Source organism: Dryobates pubescens, chromosome 4 (assembly GCF_014839835.1).
Source record: "Dryobates pubescens isolate bDryPub1 chromosome 4, bDryPub1.pri, whole genome shotgun sequence".
Taxonomy (NCBI): domain Eukaryota; kingdom Metazoa; phylum Chordata; class Aves; order Piciformes; family Picidae; genus Dryobates; species Dryobates pubescens.
In genome coordinates, this window is record NC_071615.1 from 34,407,730 (window position 1) to 34,432,143 (window position 24,414).

The 24,414-nt window shown below is 42.4% G+C and overlaps 1 protein-coding gene across 1 annotated transcript in view; it reads left to right on the forward strand.

Annotated features, from left to right (window-relative positions):
• PPP1R9A (protein phosphatase 1 regulatory subunit 9A) overlaps positions 1-24,414 on the forward strand; it is a 140,582-nt gene that overhangs the window by 96,484 nt on the left and 19,684 nt on the right. Inside the window, exons 6-11 of the mRNA XM_054161097.1 lie at positions 8,500-8,635; positions 13,330-13,485; positions 19,832-19,885; positions 22,240-22,469; positions 23,846-23,942; positions 24,079-24,250. Of these exons, the coding sequence (XP_054017072.1) occupies positions 8,500-8,635; positions 13,330-13,485; positions 19,832-19,885; positions 22,240-22,469; positions 23,846-23,942; positions 24,079-24,250 (845 nt within the window). The remainder of the gene's footprint in view (positions 1-8,499; positions 8,636-13,329; positions 13,486-19,831; positions 19,886-22,239; positions 22,470-23,845; positions 23,943-24,078; positions 24,251-24,414) is intronic.

Consider the following 24,414-nt stretch of genomic DNA (forward strand, 5'->3'; position numbering starts at 1 on the left):
AAATCTGTAGAGAAATCTTCATTTAAAAGATTTTGGGCATTTTTCTAGATATCTAGAGTATTGTTTTTAAAATTAAGTGTAACATGAATTAATAAGACACAGCAGGGCTGGCTTTCATTAGGAATTGCTTTCCTTTTCCTGGAAAAAGGAACAACTTTACACATCCTTGCAACTCCCAGTGGTAGTCCTGGAAGTGCCACAGGTCCCCAAGGTGGGAATAGAATAGAATAAACCAGGTTGGAAGAGACCTTCGAGGTCATCGTGTCCAACCTATCTAATCAACTAAACCATGGCACCAAGCACCCCATCAACTTGACAGGTTGTGAATCACTGCATCCTCAGGTTGGTTGGATCTAAGCAGAAACTCCTACCCTTTCAACTCTATCATCAGAAGTGTTTATTTAGCAATTAATTTATCTTTTTTTTGTTGTTTCAAAGTCCAAGATACTGTGTTATGGAAGATCTCACTCAGCACCCTGATTAATGTGTCCTACCATTCATCCTTGCTGGATAACTTACCAAGCCATGAGGATTGTGCTGTGGGAGCATTTAGCTACCCCTGGACTGTGCTCTGAGGGTGGTCCAGCTTGGCTAGACATAGGATCTGGAACCACCTAATCATCCACATGAAGGACATAGTCTGAACTCAGTGCCTTACTGGTAGCCCATCTGTATTTTCTTTCTGGGTTTCCTTCCCATGGATGCCAGCAAGAGTGGGAGTGAGGGAAGGCCCTTGTGGCCAAGAATGCCAGTTGTATCCTAGTCTGTATTAGAAGGGATATGACCAACAGGTAGATGAAGGTTCTCTTTTGCTTCTACTCTGCCCTGCTGAGGCTACATCTGAGGAGATGCCACAGGAACAGGAGGAAAAACTTTTCCCCTGTGAAGGTGCCAAAGCCCTGGAGCAGACTGCCTGGAGAGGTTGTTGAGTCTCCTTCTCTGCAGTCCTTCAAAACCTGCCTGGATGCTTTCCTGTGTGACCTGCCCTAGGTGGTCCTGTTCTGGCAGGGGGGTTGGACTGGATGATCTTTTGAGGTACTTTCCAACCATTTTGTGATTCTGTGATCTCACCTTAAAATACAGTTAGGTTTTGGAAGCATTCCCAGCTAGCACTTGTATGCTTTTGAACAGAGCTGACTCAGGAGCTTCACTTGCATTCAGGTATGTTAAAGCACAGGTTTACAAATGCATTTCTTAGAGCTGACTATTCCCTTGAAAGCTGTGTGGTGCTGTAGGGAATGCTGATTAAGTGATCATCATGTACTCATGGAAACCTTTATTGCAAACACTGCATTGGGTACTGTCAGGGAGAGATGAAAGAGATCCTCTACCTGTGCTCTCAGTAGAGCAGAGCAACCTAAGGACCAGAAGAACATGGAGAGGTGCCAAAATGTTGAATCCCTTGGCTAATTTTAAAGTACTCTTGAGTAAAGATAATGTGTCAGTGAGGCCCTAGAGTTGAATTGATTTCTGTGGGATTAATTAATCTAAGTGCATTAACATTGATGTGTGGGTTTTTCTACATGACTTCCAAATCATCTGACTCAATATCCATTTAGTGATGATGGAAGTGTAGCTTCTCAGGGGCTTGTATCCAAGATGCTGTGGAGAGACTGCAGAGGCTTTTCTGCTGCCTAATTTTTTCCTTGAATGCAAATGAGGAAGACCTTGAGTAAGTCTCTGAGAGTAGACATGAGCAGGTTAAAAGCTTATGGGTAAGAGTTAGAGACCAAGTCATCAAAGGGAATGCTGTTGGTGTCTACTTGTGACAGTTTCAGGCTGACAGACAGGACCTTGACTGGAGGCTGGAGAAGTGAGCTGGCAGAAACATTATGAAGTCCAGCAAGGGCAGGTGCACGGTCTGCCTCTGGAGCAGCATAGCCCTGTGTGACACTGAGAGCTGTAGAGCAGCTGTGCAGGAAACACCCTGGGAAGAGCTGGAAAGAACTTCTTCAACCTGAAGGAAAGAAGGATGCAATGGCAGAAATCTTCAAGATGTCCCAGCTACCTTTCAGAAGGTAGAAAGGGTGAACCCGGTTATTTTGTATGCTCTGTACAGTTACAAGACAAAAAGGCCTCAGGTTGCACCAGTGGATGTTTACATTGGATATTATGAAACATTTCTTTCCTGAAAGGGTGGTCAGGCATTGGAACAGGCTGCCCAGGGAGGTGGTGGAGTCACCATCCCTGGAGATGTTCCAAAATCACATAGACATGGTGCTTCAGGGCATAGTTTAGTGGGCATGGTGGTGTTGGGTTGACGGTTACACTCGATGATATTAGAGGTTTTTTCCAACCATAGTGCTTCTGTTTCTATTAAAAAAAAAGATAATAGGGCATGACCAGAAACTGCAGTGAGGGAAATTCTGACTATACATTTTCACCAGAAAAAAACCATACTGTGAAGTTTCTCAACCATTGGAACAGGTCGAATGCGATCAGTAGAGAGATGACAATTTGAATCAAAGCCATAACAGAGCTGGCCCTGCTTTGGGCTGGGGGGGACTTGAGGTGGACCAAAGCTTCCAGCCTAAGTTATCAAGTAATTCAAAGAATCTTTATGATTCTGAAGAAGTGTAATGGAAGCTGATAGGCCGTGAATTCCTTACAGCCAGTCAACATTTGAGGTTTCCATCCACCAGGAGAGCTTGATCTTGTTCATGGAAACCCAACATGATCCAACTTGCAGTGCTGTAACTAAATAAAACCTCCTTCTTACAGGGTTCACACCACTTTAGCACTCTGTATTAATTACATGACTATTATCCTAATGGAAGCAGCCAGAGGAGGTAATTGAAGACATCTTGAAATAAATCAGATAAATGGTAACAGAAGCAGCTTCATGCTTGGAAGCTCAAAGGAAAACCACTTTTTAAATCCGTCTGTAAAACTCCCCCAAATGCTACACCTCTGCTGTGAGGACAGGCTGAGGGAGCTGGTGGTGTTCAGCCTAGAGAAGAGAAGACACTGGGGGAGGACCTTAGAGCTGCTTTCCAATACCTGAAGGGAACCTCCCTGTGAAGGCTTGGCTGCTAAAGGCCTCATCCAGCCTGGCCTTGAACACCTCCAGGGAGGGGGCATCCACAACCTCACTGGGCAGCCTATTCCACCCTCATACTGAAGAACTTCTTCCTAAGAGCCAGTCTAACCCAGCTCTCCCTCAGCTCCAAACCCTCCTCCCTTGTCCTGTCGCTACACACCCTTATGAAAAGTCCCTATGCACCCTTCCTGTAGGATCCCTTCAGGTACTGTAAGTCAGCTGTAAGGTCCCTCTGAAGTATTCTCTTCTCCAGGCTGAACAACCTCAGCTCTCTCAGCCTGTCTTATAGCAGAGGTGCTCCAGCCCTTGGATCGTCTTTGTGGCCTCCTCTGGACTCGCTCCAACAGCTCTGTGTCCTCATATCCTAGGGACACCAGAACTGGATGCAGTATTAGAGGTGGGGTCTTAGTAGAGCAGAGCCAAGGGGCAGAATCCCCTCTTGCCCTCCTGGCCACACTCCTCGTGCTGCAGCCCAGCGCACAGCTGCATGAGGACACTGCTGGCTCATGGGAAGCTTCTCAGCAACCAACACCCTCAAGTCTCTTTCTTCAAGGGTAGTCTCAACCCACTCTGGGCTTGTGCCTGGGGTTGGCCCTACCCAGATGGAGGACCTTGCACTTTGACTTGTTGAAGGTCATGCAGTTGGCACTGACACACTTCTCAAGCCTGTGAAGGTCCTTCTGGCTGACATCTCTGCCCTCAAGTGAGCCCAGCACACCACACAGCTTGGTGTCATCAACAAGCTTGCTGAGGGTGCACTTGATGCCACTGTCCATGTTTCTGACAAAGATGTTCAACAGCACTGGACCCAGTGCCATACCCTGAGGAACACCACTTGCCACCGGTCTCCACCTGGACATGGAGCCGTTAATCAGAACTCTCCGAGTGCAGTCATCTAGCTGGTTCCGTACCCAGCCAGTGTCCGTCCATCAAATCCACGTCTCTCCGTTTTAGTCATCAAATGTGAATTATATTCCTAGCTCCATCCCTGTTTATTTTTTAACCACAACCAAGGTGAATATTTCACAGCTGCTATTTCAGCCTGCTTAACTGAATATCAAGGTCAGTTCACGCTCTGCTTCTCTATGTTGTTCTCTCTCTTTCCTTTGTGTGGACATCAGAAATAATCAGCGCTGGTCAGAGATTTAGCACAGTGGTGGCTTGTAGTACAGCATCACAGACTCACTGGGGTTTATTTTGCAGCTGCTGGCTTTTTGTGATGAGGTTTAAAGGCTTTTAAACCCTCGTTTGTCTCGTATCCAGAAACATAACCAGCTTCTTAAATATATCATTGATGATAGAATTGATAATTCTTTGTAATAATACTTTTGGCCCTTGAGACTAATTAATGAAGTCTGAAATTAATGTGCTTAATTTTGTTGAGCCAGAGTGATGAGAAATCTGTAATTACCCACTTGGTTGAAGTGTGCATGTTATGGCTCAGTGACTCATTTTCTGGTCAGTGAATCACAACCTTATGTCTCTTTTTCATATTTAAACACTTCAGATCATGATAGTTCTTGCATTCTGGGTGGAAAGATCTAACTCATGCTTAGCATTTTAATAACTGCCTTTGCTTTGTGGCTTTCAGACAGAAATACTTGTTAATCTGTCTTTAAATTATCTATTTATAATTTACTGGATCAGGTTGGGTAGGGCTTTGAGCAACGTGGGCTACTGGAAAGTGTCTCTCCCCATGGCAGGGGGTTGGAACTAGATTATCTAAGCACATGGAAGAAATGGTTACCAGGAGTAGTCAGCATGGATTCACCAAGGGGAAATCATGCTTGACTAATCTATCCCTCTATGATGGGGTGACTAGTTGGGGAGATGAAGCAAGATTCATAGAATGGTTTGGGTTGGAAGGGACCTTAAAGATCATCTACTCCAACCTCCCCACATCATGGGCAGGGGCACCTTCCACTGGACCAGGTTGCTCAAGGCCCCAACCAACCTGACCTTGGAACACCTCCAAGGAGGGGGCATCCACAACCTCCCTGGATAACCTGTTCCAGTGTCTCACCACCCTCACTGTAGCTGGAAGAAGGAAGATTTAGACTGGATATTAGGAAAAAATTCTTCCCAGTGAGGGCGGTGAGCGACTGGAACAGGTTTCCCAAGGAGGTTGTGGATGTCCTCTCCCTGCAGGTGTTGAAGGTCAGGTTAGTTGGGGCCTTGAGTAACCCGGTCTACTGGAATGTGTCTCTGCCCATGGCAGAAGGGCTGGAACTAGATGATCTTTAAGGTCCCTTCCAACCCAAACCATTCTGTGATTTTTAATTCTATGATCTTAGGGCTCATTTTAGTTAGAAGTAAACATATGCAGAGTAGTGTTGTGAAGATCCTGGAATATAAGGTGCCCAAATGCTTACTTTAGTTTGTAACAACTGTCACTGTACAGATGTACAATTCTTTGTCTGTAAGTGACATCAGTCATAGCTTGAATGTTTCTAAACATTTATTTTCACACAGTGGAAATGTCTCACTTTAAAGCATAGGAAAATAAAACATTCTTTGCCTCTCCCTGGAAAACATTTGCTTTAAACTGTGTCGTTTCTTTGAGGCTTTCATTTGTGTATCATCTAACAGCTGTAGGTATCATTAAGGAACTTCATTCTGATGTATGATTTAAGCCTTGAAAATCACTTCACTATAAACTGTGAGTGGCTTTGGCATAAGAAGAAAAATTAATCTGATAAGGTTTTACTTTCTTAGCTAAACTTGGAAATGGCCCTGCCTCAACTTGTTTATCTGTGTGAAAACCTTCATGCATTAGAGTCTAAGGTGTTAAAACCACTCCGAAGTAATCAGGAGTTACCAGGATTTACAGATTGTAACTTCTAGGGTTTTTAGTGTACAAGAATGATTGTTTCAACTATTTTGAGTCTCCTGTTTCCCATGGAAGATGAATTACCAGCCATAGGGCAGGAGGGAATAACGATATTGGACATCAGGCAGAAGTGCTTTACTATGAGGGTGGTACAACACTGCAGCAGGTTGCCAGGGAGGTGGTGGAGGCCTCATCCCGGGAGACATTCAAGGCCAGGCTTGATGGGGCTCTGAGCAACCTGATCTAGTTGGGGATGTCCCTGCTGGCTGCAGGGGGGCTGGACTAAATGACCTTTAAAGGTCTCTTCCAACCCGGTTTGTTTTATGATTCTATGATATTTGCATCCCTTTGTGTGGTTCCATAGTTTACTGCACTGGTTATCTCCCTCACATTTACAAACATGATGCTCTCCTTACTACCTATACACAGTACAGTGATGGATAATGTTGCTTAAAATGTTTGTTTGAAATAGAAGTTACTTTTTTCCATCTTTTCTTTTAATTTGTTTTTACATTAGAGGAGACAAATGTGAAACAAATATGGGTTGAATCCTTTTTCACTTTGTGTAGTAGTATCAGAAGTTCATTGTCCCCCCCCAGCTGAGACTGCAAACATGTCTGGGTTAATCTTTGCAATACTTGGCTCTGAAATTAAAATTCAGAGGAAACAGGATCTGAGTATGAGTCAGTCTTCAGAACAGATGAACTTCTGGGGCCATGAGGAAACACTCTTTTGCTTTCAGCCCAAGGTCTTTATCATGACTGAGGACCAATGTCACATTTTGTAATACCAGGGTCTGAGTGCCAGACTGTCATCTGTTTTGATCAGGATTAAAATGCTTGATGGTATTTCCTTGGCTTTGTTCTACTTTCTGCTGTGTTTTCTATAAATGCTTTTAAACTAAGATCCTTCCTTGCACATTATTTTCAGAGCATCTCGTGTTGTCATTTCAGATGGACTTGCTCATTCTCACCTTTCTTATCCTTTTGGCGGTGGTTACTGATATGGGTGTTTTGATACTGTTGAAATAAACTCCACCTTGTATTATTTTCTGTATTGCCTGACTTCATAGAGCCTGACGAACTGTTTGGCATAGGAAATGGACTCGGGGTCATCCACTCAGGGAAAGCTGGCATCCACATAGATGCCAAATCCCAAGGGACTTTAACAGCGATAGGCAGCACTAATGAAAATAATTTTCTTCCTTAGGATATAATGCACAATTCTACCTCTCATTCCAATAGTGAATTCATCATTTTCACTTAAACATGAGGAAAAATTTGCTTACTTTGAGAGTGGCAGAGCCCTGGAGCAGGTTGCCCAGAGAGGTTATGAAATCTCCTTCTCTGGAGACATTCCAAACCACCTGAATGTGATTCTTCTCTGGATGACCGTGGGCTGGACTGGATGATCTCCAGAGGGGCCTTCCAACCCCCACCAAGCTGGGATTCTGAGACTCTGTGAACCAGGTGTTGTGGAAACAAATGATTTACTTTATGCAGTATCTCTCTCACCTGATCATGCTTTTCAGCTCTGCACAATACTTGTTTCACCTGTAATTACCTAATTGTCTTTCTGACCTGCTAGGAAAAACATTCCTTCAGCTTGACGTCTTTAAATTGTGTTTTTCTCAGTAGTTTACAGTGTGCTGATACTGTTTAATGGGTGTGTGTTTTAAGTACTATAAATAGCAAAATACTTAATTTCAGTCATGCTACTGTGCTGAACAAACTATTATCATCCAAGCCAATTTTGAACTGCTGAAAGCAAGACTGGGAGGCAGCCTTGTAAGTCTCTATCAAGAAAGGGGCACTTCCCTTGTCTTTTGTTAAGCCAGAGAAATGTGCTCCCAGTGTTCAGCAGTAGCTGATGCTGGAGGAAAATGCTCCTTAGCAACACAAGTTGATGAAATCAAAGAAGGATTTAAAGGCATCTTAAAATGAGGGGAAATAGTGTCTGTTAGACTGAAAAACCTGTAAGTGGATTCTCTATTCTAGAGAGGAGGAAGGCTGGTTTAAGGATAGCAGAGCACTGGACCAGACTGCCCAGGGAGGTTGTGGAGTCTCCTTCTCTGAAGGCATTCAAACCCCTCCTGGATGTGTTCCTGTGTGATTTACTCTGGGTGACCCTGCTCTAGAAGTGGGGGTGTACTCTATGATCTTCAGAAGTCCTTTCCAACCCCTACCAGTCTGTGATTCTGTGATCTTCTAGGTCAGGGTGGAGAAGGAGGTTGCTCTGTAGCATATTGCTTTCATTACAAGCTGCCAGAAGTGTGTCTGTGCTCTTACTGTGTATCAGGTCTTCTGTAGGCTTCTGTACCTTGCTCCTGAAGGGAATAGAAGTGATCACTAATCTTTTTAAGAAGTGACCTGGTCTGTGTCTGTAAAGTTCAAACTCAGAGAAGCCTTTGTATTGAAATCTGGAATGAAGGCTTCAGTCATCACTTCTTCTTATCCCGTGCCCCTGTAAGTACTGTTGTGGTCCAAACCCTCCTAGGGCTGCACAGATGCCATCCAGAGAGCACACTTTGTCTTCGAAGACAAAGGCTACCCACCTCTACAAGGCGTGTCTTAACATGTAGATCGTTAGTAAAACAAGAGGAGTAACCTTTGTTTTCCCTGCTGTTCAGGTTTGTCATTGGCCGAGAAAAGCCAGGCCAGGTGAGTGAGGTGGCGCAGCTGATCAGCCAGACTCTGGAGCAGGAACGCCGCCAGAGAGAGCTGCTGGAGCAGCACTACGCACAGTATGATGCAGATGATGACAAGGTAAGGCTGTCCAGGGTCTCATTATTTGGTGTTTTTCAGTGGTCTGTTTTCTATTCCTAATTCCTTACTTTTAATTCTCACTCAGAGGTTACCTTCTTGGAATCTCCCCAGCAGTAACTTTTACCCATCACCCCTTGTCTTTTTTTTCCCCTTGGAAGGACTGATATTTTGCTTCATTCAGATCATTCAGAAATGTTCTGGAAGTTCCAGGACAGACCCCCTCCATCCACACACTGTTTGCTTTCTGTGTGAACAGGTATTCCCCAGGATTAGGAATGAATATGCCTTGTCTGTATCATGTATTGATGTTTTCCAGTAGCACCCAATGTCCCAATACAAAGGATTTGGAACCAGCAACTTTATACAGTAATTTTTCCGTGAATTCTTTCCATTTGCTTGAAACTCCTAATACGCCTAAATACCAAGACGTTTCGTATTGATGGAGGTGAAGCTGCTCTGGCAGGGGCTTGGACTGGATGATCTGCAGAGGTCCATTCCAACCCCTGCCGTTCTTCAATTCTGTGATATTTAGGAAGATTAATGATTTTTTTCAGATACCACTGTCTGTGTTACTCCCTAAATTAGCTGCTGGGTGAAAGGCAGTTGTAGCAAACCAATTCCACATAGCCCAGGCATGCTGCCTTCAGTCACATTATCTGGGATAACACTATTTGAAATACCAGACTCCTGGGATTAGTCCTGAGCCAAGCTTTACATTTTATTAGTGGAAAGAGGTGACAGAGAAGGGGAGACAGAGAATTCCTGCCATGTGTTTATTTCACTTTAGTTTTCCCTTAGGTACTGAGACAAGGCTTCTAAAAAGTGACACAGAGAAAAAACAACAACTCTGAGATAAAATTGGGATACAATTGGATTTTGAAACCTGCTTTAAACTAGCAGTAGGTCAGAACAGTCAGAAGTGTCCCAAAAGATGGAGGAAAAAGTCCTGTCTAGCTCCAGTGATGCTATCATTTGCTTTGATGTCCACTGATACTAAAAATTAAAGTACTTTAATATGTTTCAGAATAAATCCTATCATATGTGCATATTTAACTCATATAAATAAATAAAGTCTTACCTGCTGACCTATAAATCATAGAATCATAGAATGGTTTAGATTAGAAGGGACCTTCAAGAGCATCCAGTTCCAACCCCCTGCCATGGGCAAGGGCATCTCCTACCAGCTTGCTCAAGGCCTCAGCCACTTTTTTGAACACTACCAGACTTGGAGCTTCCACAACTTCTCTGGGCAACCTGTTCCAGTGTCTCGCCACCCTCATGGGGAATGGTTGCTTTCTGATGGCTAATCTCAATCCAACTTCTAGTTCAACCCTCACCCCATAGCAGGGATGTTGGAATTATGTGGTCTTTAAGGTCCCTTACAACTCAAACCACTCTGTGATTCTATGATTGTAAATAAAAGTTACACTCACCTCTTTTGGGGGTGCGTGTGTGCATGTTTGTGTGCAAGCGTGAGGGCTATGAGGTGCTAAAACTTATTCTTAGGCTAGATGACTGGGTTGTAGTTAATGAAGCATGTCCCTTTTCTTAAGAGACTTACCAGCAGTAGATTTTATTGGGAACCTGCAAGATTTCTGAGTTTATTTTTTTTGGTCACTCAATTTTGCCATCCCTGTAAACTCGCATAACTTGCACCACTCCCAGACAGCTGACATGGTGGAGGCTGTGATCTGATGCACATTAGATGCGGTTCAAAGATATTTTTGGTCACCGCAAACACTTCTGCTCTACTTGCTGTCAAATATGAGCATTGCTACTTTGAGCTCACCTTGCTCTCTGAGGACAAATGTGGCTGGGTTTACATTGCTGTGTGCCAGACCCCAGTGCTAGCCCTGCATTCTTTGACCTTAAAAAGTAGGGCATCTTTTGGGTAAGAAAATCTCAGTTTACACTGTCTGAACGAATATCCACAAATAGACACACACCCCCCCAAAAAAATCCTACCTTTTTGAGTCCATTTCCTCAAAAGTGATATTTCTGGCTACATGAAGTTGAGGAATATTGGGATTGCCAGCCTAAGGAGTTTGGTGCTGAGGTAAATTATGCAGGAGTTGCTCAGTCTCAGAGCTGTCAAACTGTCCTGTTCATTTTCATGCAGCGCTTAAAATCTGGTAGCAGATCTTGAGCTGCAGTGTTGTATAAATATACAAGAAAATTCACTTTATTCAGCCCTGCATTGAGACCACCAAATTCTGAGCCTCAGAGAGCTTCCCACAAAGACAGCAATATCATGACAGGTTTCTGGATGTGTGTTTGAGTCCAGGAGTCACTGCAGATGGCTGTGTGTGGTAGAGCTGGTCAAACTCCAGGAAGAGAGCATGTGCCAGGCAAGTGCAGGTCCTGCTGGTTTATCTTGCTGTATTTCTTCAGTTTTGGACAGTCTTCGTCATAGCTCAAGCAGCACCTTGCTTTTGCAGAAGGATCCAGGTTCTTTCACAGAGCAGCATTATTGAGGCAGTTTCACCTTCTGCCAGCCAGTGTGCACTGGACTTGGGTCATGCCAGATTAAAGAGACATTTGGTGGTCTGCTCTGACTTCTCATTCCATTGCCTTGTAGGAATGTTCCATGACACTTATTTGGTGGGGAAGATAATTTACTACATGAGTAACCATGAAGGAAACCTCATTTACTGTACAAATGCCATGCACTATCCTTGCTGCTCCTTCTTTCTGCTTGGGAGCAACAAACCTATTTCAAGACTCGAGAAGACAGTTAAACAACCTGAGTAACATATTTTCCCTTTTGAAGTGGGAAATTGCAGTTGATGTTTATGAAGATCATTCTATGCTATTGGCTGTGATAGCAGAATGGGATGGCTGATTTCCAAAGCTGCTGCTGTGGAAGGGATAAGCTCAAGCCCTAGGTGCTGCTGAAATGTGAAATAGGTCTTTTAAATGCATGAGTCTCGCTCACCAATCCAGACTGAAGAATCCAAAGTTTTCCTTCAGGAGCATGGAAGTTTTCAGTGGTTACTGAGGATAAAAACATCTTTTTTTTTTTCAGCTAGGAAAAAATATACTGCAAGGAACCTCAGGCAGCTACTTCAAGTGTTACCTTACAAGGCAGTGTTATTTCCAAGCAAAATAACATTTGTCTGTACCTTGTAAAACATTGAATTCCTCAATCTAGCTTTGTGGCACTGGGTCTGAGCAACCTTCTCTTGGTTTCATGTGAAACAAAAGTCAGCAGAGACAATTTTTTTTTCAGGTCAAATATGACAGCTTATGACATAGATCTCCTTACAGCAGCACTCCTTGGTTCTTTTGAAGCTGTAATTTGTGTTTCATGTGGTGACAAGATCAGATCCCTTTCTTTGGAAGACAAAAGCAAAAGTCCTGTTTATTTCTGTGTTCTGTAATGTGTTTGTGTCATCCTGCTGGCTTGGTTACCTGAGCAAACGGCACTGCTTGCCTTTGATGACTACTTTCTGCAGTAATTGCAGCAGAAATGACTGCCCATCGACACTTATCATCTACAATTTCAAGCAACATTTTCCTTTGTGTTCATTGTAAGCTGCCTGGTGTCTCTCTTCAAACATTCCAACTCCTGAGGCCAGTAGAATATTGCCTGTGTTTGAATATTTGCCTGATCTAACTCATGTATGTGGGTGTTGGTCTCTTCTCCCTAGTGCCAGGATGAGAGGAAATGGCCTCAAGTTGCACCAGGGGAGGTTTAGGTTGAATATGAGAAGAAACTTCTTGACTAGAAGAGTTCTTCAACACTGGAACAAGCTTCCCAGGGAGTTTGAATCCCCATCCCTGGAGGTCTTGAAAAGATGTAGATACGTGGTGCTGAGTGACATGGTTTAGCCCCAGACTTGGTGGAGTTATGTAATGGTTGGATTGAAGGATCTTAAGGTCCTTTCCAACCAAAACCATTTTATGATTAAATTCTATTATTTAATCCTTCATATCTTTGGCATTGGTCTCTTCTCCCTAGTATAAAGTGACAGGAGGAGAGGAAGTGGCCTCAAGTTGTACCAGGGAAGGTTTAGGTTGGATTCACAGCTTCACAGATTGCATTGGATTTTCAGTCTCAAAGGTCATCTTGTCCAACCCCTGTGCAGTGAGCAGGGACACCTTCAACTAGATCACGCTGCCCAGGTTTGTGTGTAAACCATTGTCTAGGCAGCTTGGGGTTGAACATTGCAGTCGTTTTCTTTTCAGTACTATAGTTCTGTTTAATCTTGAAATACTGATTTACCTTAGGATTTTTTACATTCTATTTTGTCAGATAGTTGCTCACATCCCACAAGTTACCCAACAAACCACCTGCATTTTCTGTTTATAGCTTGAAGCATCTCCTTACTGAAGGTGCAAGTCACTTTTCTACCATGAGGTTGTTGATAAAGAGCAAAACCAATGGATTTTCGAATACAATGTGGACTATCACTGGAGAATTACTTCCTTAAGTAAAATGTGTTACAAAAGACTAAAAGCACTCAATTCTTTGTGCTTAAGACAATATTTTCTCCGCTCTCTTAAAGTTCTGAAATACTGCTGTGGAGTTGTAGGTTGTCTGGTAGAATTTTTAAGCATTGCAGTTAAAGTAAAAGAGAAACTTCTCTGTCTGCAGGATTGTGTGTTTGCAGAGTAGCTTCATTACTCTTTTGAACAGTTTCTACCTAACAATAAGAGGATAACTGAAATGTTTTAAATGCTGTAAAATTAAGACAGGGGAATATGCTACAGATGAAGAAGATGAAGACATGGGACCTGTCCTTCCAGGAGGTGACATGGCTATTGAGGTGTTTGATCTCCCTGAAAACGATGACATGTTCTCCCCCAGTGATGTGGACACCAACAAGCTTGCTCACAAATTCAAAGAGGTAAGTGATGGATTAGAAAATAGTCCTAAAGTATCTCACCAGAGTTAGATTATAAAGCTGATTTCTAGCTGTTTGTATACTCAGTACTTTTGAATTACTGAGAAAGTTCTGCTGAAAAGAAGTGGGGCTGTTCTTCAGAGCTCTTTTAGCATCAGCTTTCAGGTGGAAGTTTTCAGCACTGAAGCTATTCCGTCTCAGCACTTAGTTTGTATTTTTGACCAGGAAGACACAGTGCCCTTTTTTGTTGTTGTTTGGTTTTGTTTGTTTGGAGGTTGGGTTTTTGGGTGTTTTTTTTTGTATCCTAAGATTTCAATCAAAACTGTTGAGGAAAACCCAACAGCAAATGCAGCAACTCCTCAGTGTACAGCAGTGTCATGTCTTTGGCCACGTGTTTAGAAAGACTGGGAAAGCTCTGCTGAGGAAGCAGGCATATTTCAAACAGGTGTTTTACCAAGCTCTGTGGGTACAGTGTATAGCATCCACCAGTACTAACTGGGACTTGTGTCAGTGGTGTTCATTGCAGTCATTAACTTCATATAACTTAACGTATACCAAAGTACTGAGAAACCTTTCTGCTGTATTTTAGGCTGTGCTTTTGATGCAGTTTAGTTCTAAGCTTTCCTGAAAGTTGCTGCAATTAAAAACATGGAACAGTTTGATATATCTTAAGTCCACAGTAATGGGCTGAGTGATTCCAAAAAAGAACAATTTTCTTTTTAAATACAGGAAGATAGGAGAGGTGAAAGTAGCCAAAACCTCATAGGAGATTTGAGCAGCAGGATCTGTGTCCAGAAAGGAGTTTTTAAATACAGAGGCTCTGCTTTTATCCTTCTTCCCTTCTCCTCTTCCCTCCACTCAAACCTGATATGTTGTCTCCTATAAACACATGTTGTTACTACTCTCCAGTGAGAGAGTAATGTATGGAAAGTAATCAATGAGCAACCAGTCCTTCTCTTTTCAGCCTTTGCATGGTTCCTGTTATTCATCATCATCTTCTGAAAGATTTTTACTGTACTTAAATGATTTTCTCATTCCATATTTCAAATTCAGGCTATCTTTTCATCATACATTGTGATAGTTTTTCAAAGCAATGGGAACGTGCTGCCATTCTGATTGTGCCAGCATACCAAGGCCACGCAAAGCAGTGCTGCAGTGATGAGCAAGACACTGACCTGTGGATGAATTAACTGCCAAACTCTGCTTGAGTACATTGGGTTATTGCCATGCTTAAGCATGTCCAAACTGATTTGAAGCTATTGTTGTAAATCCCTCAAAACACTGGTGTAGAAGAGATGAGCTGAAGATCTCCTCTTGGGGATCCTTCACTTTAAGTGCAGATGAGTGCCTGAGAAGAAACATTCAGTGCTCCTGCACAAGAGTGGACTCTTTTTCTCTAGCCCACGCAGTACCACTGTTACAAGCACTCTACTTTTGTTTCCCTGGTTGTATTTAACAGCACACAGCTGCATTTTGTTGGCTGCCAGAGTGAGTACATGTATTTTTCTTGGTATTTGCCCTGAATTCCTTCAACACTGGAGGACTTGTTCACAATCACGCTGCACAAGCCCACACAGTGTTTTTCTGGCATTGTATTTAAAGAATAACTGTACTTTCTTGTTCTTACTCCAGAGATTATTGAAAGTATTAAACAAGTGGGTTGGACATAATCTTTAAGCATAATAGTTTGACCTAATTAGTTGAATTCACTCTTTGCCATGAAAAAATGTGCTCATGTACTTTAGAGAGCAGCCTTAGCTGAAGTGCCTTGCTTTTGGAACGAAAGTCAGGAGAGAGATGGGCATTGCTGGGGGAATCACTATCTTTCTGCAAATTTACTTTCCCTGTCTCTAAAACAGATAAAAATGGGACTGAGTTTCCTGAACTGCTTTGAGAGAAAGAGCTAGAAGCTTTGTTATAGCTGTGGTGATTGAAGAGGGACAAAATCTGTAGGGAGAAGGGACATCGTATGTAAGACTTAGGCATTTTATTTAATGCCTTAATGAAATATGTGCAAAAATAGATTAGTGGTAGTAGTGTAGTACTGCAAAATGCATATAAGCCTGCAAAATCTTCAGTTGCTTTCCCTCTCTCCTGTTGTGCTCACAGATCAGTCCTGTCCCTCATCTTGAAGATCTGATCAGTGGTTACAAATAGCTGAAGGGTGGGTGTCAAGAAAAAGGGACTAGGCTATTTTCAGTGGTGTCCTGTGACAGGATGAGGGGAAATGGAAACAAACTGGAACCTAGGAGGTTCTACCTCAAAATGAAGAGACACTTCTTTGGTGGTGGGAGGGTGCTGGAGCCCTAGACCAAGCTGCCCAAAGGGGTTGTGGAATCTCTTTCTCTGAAGAATTTAAAGACCCATCTGGATGTGTTCCTGTGACCTGCCCTAGATGACCCTGCTTTGGCAGGGCAGTGGGACTGGGTATCTCCAGAGGTCCCTTCCAACCCCTACCATTCCATGATTTCAGAATCTATATCATTACATAAACATGCAAAATATATATAATGACTACACATTTTTTTATGGAGATTATTAGATTCCACTGGGTACTTCCTTTCCTAGTGTACTCTGGCTATTTTACCATTTGCTGGCTTTTCATCCCATTCTACCTTCTGCAGATGAATTCAATGAATTCATTGAGAGATGAATTCAATCCATTTTCTATCTATATCTTTTGATAAAAAGTTTCATTGTTCTGGAGAAAATTAATCAGCTTTTCAAGACCTCATTGAAAAGGAAAAGTGCCAAAAATTGTTCAAAATGCTTTTGTTCAAATGAAGCCTTCACAGTTATATGTTGGCTTAGAAAACATAAAAATGCAAAATAGTATCTGCCAAGAATTTCTGGCATTGTATGGGATGTGGAGTAAGGGATTTTTTTCTCCCCTATTAGTAAATTGACTTAAAGGTTGTTAATTATGGAGTCCAAATTTGCTTGCCAAACAAGTGACCTTGCCTGTTGTTCAGTCTAACTGGTAAATGTGTTAGTATTTCTCGTCTGTTCTGCAAGCAGAATTGGTTCTTTTTCAAAGAGAGGGGGAAAAAATGAAAAGAAATGAGATGTCCAGCTACATACCTTCAATAAAAAAGTCTCTTTTATCTTCTGCCTCAGTGAGATCTGCTGTACCATATAATGATTCAATGATCTGACTGGGTGCTCAGTACTCATTTTTAACTTAATAAAAGAGAGTATGAAAATAACTGTTCAAACCATCTGTACCTCAGCTGATTGTCATTTATCCAAAAAGTGGAGTCTGCCTGTGTGTAATAATGAGCTGATTAAGTACTGCTTGTGGGTTTTAGAAGAGCTAGGAAAGGTCTGTAAGGAGATAGCCTAAGACTTTGAGTCTTGGCTTTTTGATTTCATTATGATCTCTGCAAAGGAGCCAAGTCTAGCTCATCCATTCTTCCCCTGATTCTAATCTCACTCCAAAACAATGAGGTAGCAGAACTAAGCAAAGACCTGGGCACTTTCTAAGCACCACAGCATGCTGAGATGGTTATTCTGTAATTTTTCACTACTAACAGAAACGGAATGATCTGAAAGTTGCAGATCAGAGGCTGGATTGAGTGAACTCAGAAGTTGTAAGTAACCTCTTGCAAATGCTAATTAAAGTATCTCCATAGTTTCCTCTATTATACATAGTTACAAAAAGGTATATATCCTACTGGCCTTCCTGGTCTGCTAGGTGGAATAGCACCACTGGCCACTTCGTCCTGTTAGCACCACCTCCAGGGCTGCTGAGATCCCTGCTCCCACCTGCACTGTTGTCTCTCCAGCCTGGCCCAGTAGCCTTGCGCTCATATGGCTCTTCTTCAGGAAGCCCATGTGGTCCATGGGTTAGCTGCATGCTGAGGGTAGGTTCAGTCTGACCCCATGTATGGTTCACCTGCTGGCATGGCTGGTGAGCCTCCATGTTTTCCATATTTTTGCTAGCTGGTACAGTCAGTGACTGCTTGCATTTGAAGGGAAATCTTAGAGCTGCTGTCACTGAGCACTGGAAGGTTCCTCACACTTGTCAGTGCAAAGTCAAACAGTGAGTGTAAGTGAGTGAGTGTAAGATGATCCTGGAGACAAGAATTGCTTAGAGTCTTCTCTGGAGATGGTGACCAAGAAAGGCGTGAGAGAAGGAAGATCTTAAAGTGTTCCTCAGGTGGAACTGGCTGCATCGGTGTCTCCTTTATTCCTTCCTTCCTTCCTTCCTTTCAGTATTTCTCTACCAGAAAGGACTGCAGTTATTCACTAGATCAGTTAAAGCTGATTTGCAAACCAAGCTGCATCTGAGAGCATGCCTTTATTTCCTGTGCTGCCACAAAAAGTGCATTCAGGAGGCCCCACAAAAAGGGGATTTCAAAAGAAGCTTTTCTCAAAACTGCTTGTGCCAAGCAACTCTCTGATGGTTCCTGGTGTTTTGAAAATTGCTCCTCTCTCCTCTTCTCCAGAAATTCTTTTTTGAGTTGTTTGTACATTTTTTTACTAACAGCCTAGTCTTCAAGAATGTTGCCATTGCTTCACCAGAGGTGATAATTTCTGGTTGAGTGCAGCTCCCTCATGTACTCCATTAGCTCAACACAAACTGTTCCCAAAGGCTGTTGTTAGTCTTGTGAGGGAAAATAACCCCCCTGTAAAACATGTTTGTAGGTAACTATTCCTGGTCTTCATGAAAAATAGATGAAGGCTTTGTCCTGCTCCACTCCTCCAGCCCAAGCTGTAACTCAGGCTATGCCCTTGCCCTCAGCACGGTCAGGTCACTGATTCAGATTGAACAGTGCTTTAAGTGTAAGGTTGTGGGACCTGTCAGAAGGTTGTCCATGCTTGCCTGCTTTACATAATGAAGCAGTAGGGATTGGTGATGCAAACCACTATTGAGTTTGTGTGCATGACCATTTCCATTTGGATCAGCTGTTGAAGCTATGGTTTGATTTGTCCTTCAGAGTTTTGTGTCCAGTTCTGTACTCCCCAGTCCAGGAGAACCAGGGAACTACTGGGGAGAGTCCAATGGAGGACCATAAAGATGATGAGGGGACTGGGGCACCTCTCTTGTTAGGAGAAACTGAGAGACCTGGGGCTGTTTAGCCTGGAAAAGAGCAGCCTCAGAGGGAATCTTCTCAATGCTGATCAATATTTAAAGGGTGGAGGCAAGAGGATGGGGCTGGGCTCTTTTCACTAGTGCCCAGTGATAGGACAAGGGGCAATGGGCACAAACTAGTACCACTTGAACTTATCAAAAAATCCTTTAATGTGAAGGTGCTGGAGCCCTGGAGCAGGCTGCCTGGGAGGCAGTGGAGTCTCATCTGGAGATTTTCAAAACCCACCTGGAAATGTTTTTGCTGTAGGTGAATCTGCTGTAGCAGGGGAGTTGAACTCTGATCTCCCGAGGTCCTTTCCAGCCCCCACCACTCTGATTTTGTGTTCTTGGAGCCTGCAAATTTACAGTGAAACTAAAGATGTTTCAGGACATCGCCTAACACGCTCCAAGAGCTAATGAGTATTCACTCCACTAATGACTATTCACTCCACTAATGACTATTCACTCCACAGGATCAGACTAATGTAGGTTAGTCCAAAAGAAATGCCTCCGGGAAGTGTGCAGGTGGATGCCAGGTCCTCACACCAACCTTTTTTTCCTGCACAAACCTAATGTTAGTGTGAGATGCTGCTTGGTAATGTGACTCCAGCCTTCAAAACACTTCCCTGGGCTGTTCATCTCTTTGCAATCATTTGGTCTGCTCCAGTGCCAGCTCTGTTTTTCAATTTCCCTGTGGAACTGCCCTCAATTGAGCTCAGCCAGCTTGAGCAGAATCACTCCAGCTAATGGTGGAGAAGGGTAGCATCAGTTTACCTTCTTTTTTCGGGGGGGGGGTTTGAAATAAATGTGTGGAATCTTCCCTCAAGGTTTTCCTGACTTCTCAAGTTGTTAAATCACTTATTTCCATATTTGCTTTTTGTAACATGCTTGCTTTAATCAGTGCAGTGGGACTTCCTGGCAGCACTGGGACATATCTCACGTTCAGATCAGAGCAGAGCCCAGCAGGATAACATCTTTTTCTTCTTATTTTTTTTTCTTTCTTTTTTTTCTAAAGCATAAGACATTTGGTTTTGCTAAACAGATTGGATGTTCTGATTTGAAATTATGAGTGGTTAGACAGCATCCTATCTTTAATTAGGTTGCACAGACTGAGTCATTTTGCAAGCTAGACATTTTAATTTACAATCTACTGCACTGCAGCACTCTTCAAGGCCTTCTGCTGTGTAATAAGGTATTCAACTTGCAGCACAGGCTTTAAAAATGCTGGAGTTCTCTCTGTGACTTCACTTGTTTATTTTATATTTTCAATTTTAGTTGCAAATCAAACATGCAGTTACAGAAGCTGAAATTCAGAAGCTGAAGACAAAGGTAAGAATCAATATATGGTTAATACACGCTGGTTTTGTTCCTCTCCTGCAAAAATCAGAGCTGAAGACTTGTATCTATGTGGGTGGAGAAGTCAACATCCTTATTAAAGGGTGATTGAGAAGCACAATGGCTCAGCTAAATCTTGTCTTGGTGTATGTGCTCTATTCAGAGTTTCAAGCAAAATCTTAAGTGCTGCTATTAAGAGCAACTGCCAACTTGTGTAGTTTCAGTTGAACGTACATTTTAGGGGGTATCATAATGACTAAATGGCAGATTTCTAGTTTTACAATTCTAATGCAGTTTCTCAGGTTTTAAAATTCTACTTGGCTTGAATATTTAAGTCTTAACTTAGTAGGATTTTAGTTTACCAGGGATGGTAAAATATCCTATTTAACACTATGTTCCTTTTATTGACATCATTTAGAAAACCCTGATTTATTGAAAGGTATTGAAGATAAATTACTTTCTATATACAGCAGAAAATGTTCTGTTTCATATTGTTGCAGTTGTCTTAAAATTATATTCTAGAAAGGAAAAAGCTTACCAGTTTAGCAGAAAACATTCTCTCATAATCAGTTGCTAGTTAGACTGAATTGGCAATAAAAAGGAATTGTGTTTTTTATACTGAGGTAAACTTTCTGGGAAGTCAACTGCTGCTCCAGTTGTTAAGTAATATCAGGTTTTATAATGACATCCTTCTCTCTGAGTACATGACAAAGGAAATCAGAAGAGAAGGAGAAAATTGTACCTCAGCCATGTTTGGACTCACCATGTGTTTTGTATAATGTTTATCAAATGTTGTTGTTAAAAACGAATGCAAAGTGCAAGCCGTCGATGCAAGGGCAATTTCAGCAGGACTGTTGCAGCTCAGAAAATCAGCAATCTTTCCTTGCTCTGCTTTCCAGTTGCGTGCTAGCAATGAGAGGCAAAGGGTCACTCCCTTGGGATTGTGCCGAGCCCCATTGCCTTGATGGCAGCAATGTGTGGGTGTGAGCAAATGCATTTGTAAGATGAGGGTTCACGAGCCCCTTCCTGATGGATTTTTTACCTAGTGTTTTCATTAGAGCTGAAGAAAATGTGCCTGGTTTAGGTGTATTACTAATAAATGTGCAAACAAGTTCTTGTCCTTGTGTGTGTATCATCTAGCAGAGCTGCCTAGAGCAAATTAAACAATCTTGATAAGTAAACAGGGATGTTAAGGCATTGTTTCTATTTGTTTTAATTCTTATTATGAATTCTGGGACCTAAAATAAACAAGCTGCTGAACAACCCTACCCTTATCCTCCCCTGAACATTGAAGCCTGCAGCTAGCTCTGATTGGGAAGCAAGAAGCCTAACCCAAAAAAACCCAAATACAGCAAAGGAGCTAATTCTTACTACAAGCTCAGCAGTAAAATCCATGCTTCTTTGAGGAAGCCTGGATTGGAAGCCCTGGATTCCTTTAAGGAAGCCTTGGATTCCAAGCCCTGACTTGAAAAAAGTCGTTGGGCTTCACTGGTGCCAAATAGTGGAACTAGCAGTGGAACCACACTGGTTTTAGAGTTGAGCAATGCTGCTATATTGGACAGAATTCTTCTTTTTGGATCTTCAGCAGCAAGGGCATATTTTCTTTTTCATGTTAACTCCTCACCAGCAAGTTTAAAGAAATCAAGAGTAATATATTTCTACCAGGTTGCCTCTGGCCTTGTCATAGTTCCGGCATAGTTGCAGTATTGGATGCAAAAGTTTGTGCTTGCTTAAATGGAAAAAAATAATCAGGTAACAACCCAATGATAAATTTTGAATTGTGCTCCAACCTCTTTTGTTTGGCTTTGGAGGTTAAGGAAGATTATGGCATAAAACAAAACATGGGGAGAATTCATTAGAGTTTCTAATTTGGGTTAAAAAAAAGCAGATAGTTACATTAGATGCAGTTGCTGGTTTTTTTGGTAGTGTGTTCTAAGTTGCTCTTAAATCAAATACAGAACCTGGAAATCACATTGCTCCTAAAATAAGAAATTCCATCGTTTTATGAACTTTCATAAATGCTTTGCAATACCTGAGCAACATGCACAGAGCAAAAGCCATCCCCAGTGCTGACAGATTAACCCTGGAGTTTGCCTTGAGTACTCCACTATTGACATTTTCTTTAAACCAGGAACACAAAGTAAAGGCTCTGCTTTGTTTGGTGAGGAAGAATCAGCCTGTATCAACCTGTTTTCATAGTCCTGGAATGCTCTTTTCACTGCTCACATGTTACTACTCTAGTTATTAATTCACTGATTTTCACTGCTCACCATGTTTGAATTAATCCTAAACTATTAGGAAGCACTTAGCAGCTTTTTTACTGAGTTCATCTCTGCTCTTTTGTTCAGCTGCAGGCTGCTGAGAATGAGAAGGTGAGGTGGGAATTAGAGAAGACCCAACTCCAGCAGAACATTGAGGAGAATAAGGAGAGGATGATGAAATTAGAGAGTTATTGGATTGAGGCACAAACCCTGTGTCACACGGTGAATGAGCACCTCAAGGAGACGCAAAGCCAGTATCAGGCTCTGGAGAAGAAATACAACAAGGCAAAGAAATTAATCAAGGATTTTCAGCAAAAGTAAGCAGCTGCACCAGGACCAGAAAATGACTTAGTGGCCAGATAGGAAACATGTCTGTCATATGTTTTGAAATAGGAAACCCATTATTAAACACCAGTAGGGTGAACACTGCTTTTCTCTCTCTCTCTTTTTTTCCCCCTGAAAAATACAGGCTGTTTATTATGGAAAGATGTTAGTAGTGTTTGAGTATTAGTTTATCACAGAATCACACAATGGTAGGGGTTGGGAGGGACCTCAAAATACCATCCAGTCCAACACCCCTGCCAGAGCAGGATCTCCTAGGGCAGGTCACACAGGAAGGCATCCAGGCAGGTTTTGAATGTCTCCAGAGAAGGAGACTCCACAACCTCTCTGGGCAGCTTGCTCCAGGGCTCTGGCACCCTCAGAATGAAAAAGATTTTCCTTCTGTTCACGTGGAACCTCCTCTGCTCCAGCTTGCACCCAAAGCCCCTTGTCCTGTCATTGGACATCCCTGAGCAGAGCCTGGCTCTCTCCTCCTGACACTGCTCTGCACATCTTTATCAACATGAATGAGGGCACCCCTCAGGCTCCTCTGTTCCAAGCTAAAGAGCTCCAGCTCCCCCAGCCTGTCCTCTTGCCATTTTTACATCTTCACTTAGCACATTCACTTAGTCTAAGCTTAGGGTTTTGACCTAATTGCAGTTTCATGCTTATTAGGCTGGCAATAAATTGTTAAGGACAGATTTTCCTGATGCATAGATTAAGATATATGAGGAGCGACTGAAGAAGCTGGGGCTCTGTAGTTTGAAAAAGAGGAGGCTGAGGAGAGACCTCATTGCTGTTTACAATTACATACATAGAATACATACATACATAGAATAAACCAGGTTGGAAGAGACCTTCAAGATCATCGCATCCAACCCATCAACCAATCCAACACCACCTAAACAACTAACCCATGGCACCAAGCACCCCATCAAGTCTTCTCCTGAAAACCTCCAATGATTACCTGAAAGGACACTGTAGAAAGGCTGGTGCTGGTCTCTTCTCCCAGGTAATTAGTGATAGAACAAGAGGGAATGACCTCAAGCTATGACTGGGTAGGTTTAGACTGGACATTAGAAAAAAAAATTCAGGGAAAGAATGGTCAGGCATTGGAATGGGCTGCACAGGGAGGTGGTTCAGTCACCAACCCTAGATGTGTTTAAAGGCTGTTCGGAGGTGGTGCTTGGGGATATGGTTTAGGGGTGAAGCTTGTAGAGAAGGGTTATCAATTGGACTTGGAGACCCTGAGGGTCTTTTCCAACCTGAATGTTTCAGTGATTCTGTGATACATCAGAAGGTTTTATTTTCTGTTTGAACATCATTGCTTCGATGACAGCAAATACATCTTTGTTTTGTATTGTTCCCTAAGAGAGCTTGACTTCATCAAGCGCCAGGAAGCTGAACGAAAGAAACTAGAAGACTTGGAGAAAGCACACCTTGTGGAGGTTCAAGGCTTACAGGCTCGTGTGAGTAGGATTTGCTCCCACACTGAGACATTTCTGTCTGATATTCTGGAAAAAATATAGCTAACATACCTAAAAAAAAAGTCTCTAACAGCTCTGTGCATGTGTTATGGGTGACACCGTGTTGTGTTTCTTTCAGATACAAGACTTGGAAGCAGAAGTTTTCAGGCTAATGAAGCAAAATGGGAGCCAGGTTAACAATAACAACAACATTTTTGAAAGGCAGACATCTTTTGGAGAAGTTTCTAGAGGAGATCCAGTGGAAAATCTAGATACTAAGCAAGTGTCCTGCCTGGATGGCTTAAGCCAAGGTTTGTTTTAACCAAATGTAGATGTAGACTATAGTTAAATGGAAACACCTCATGAATATGTTGAACTTTCCGTTTAGATATAGCTTTATCCAGCATGACTGTAGGTAAGGGTAGCAGCAAACAATCATTGAAGCTTTAAGACCAATTTAAAAGTAAGTATCAAG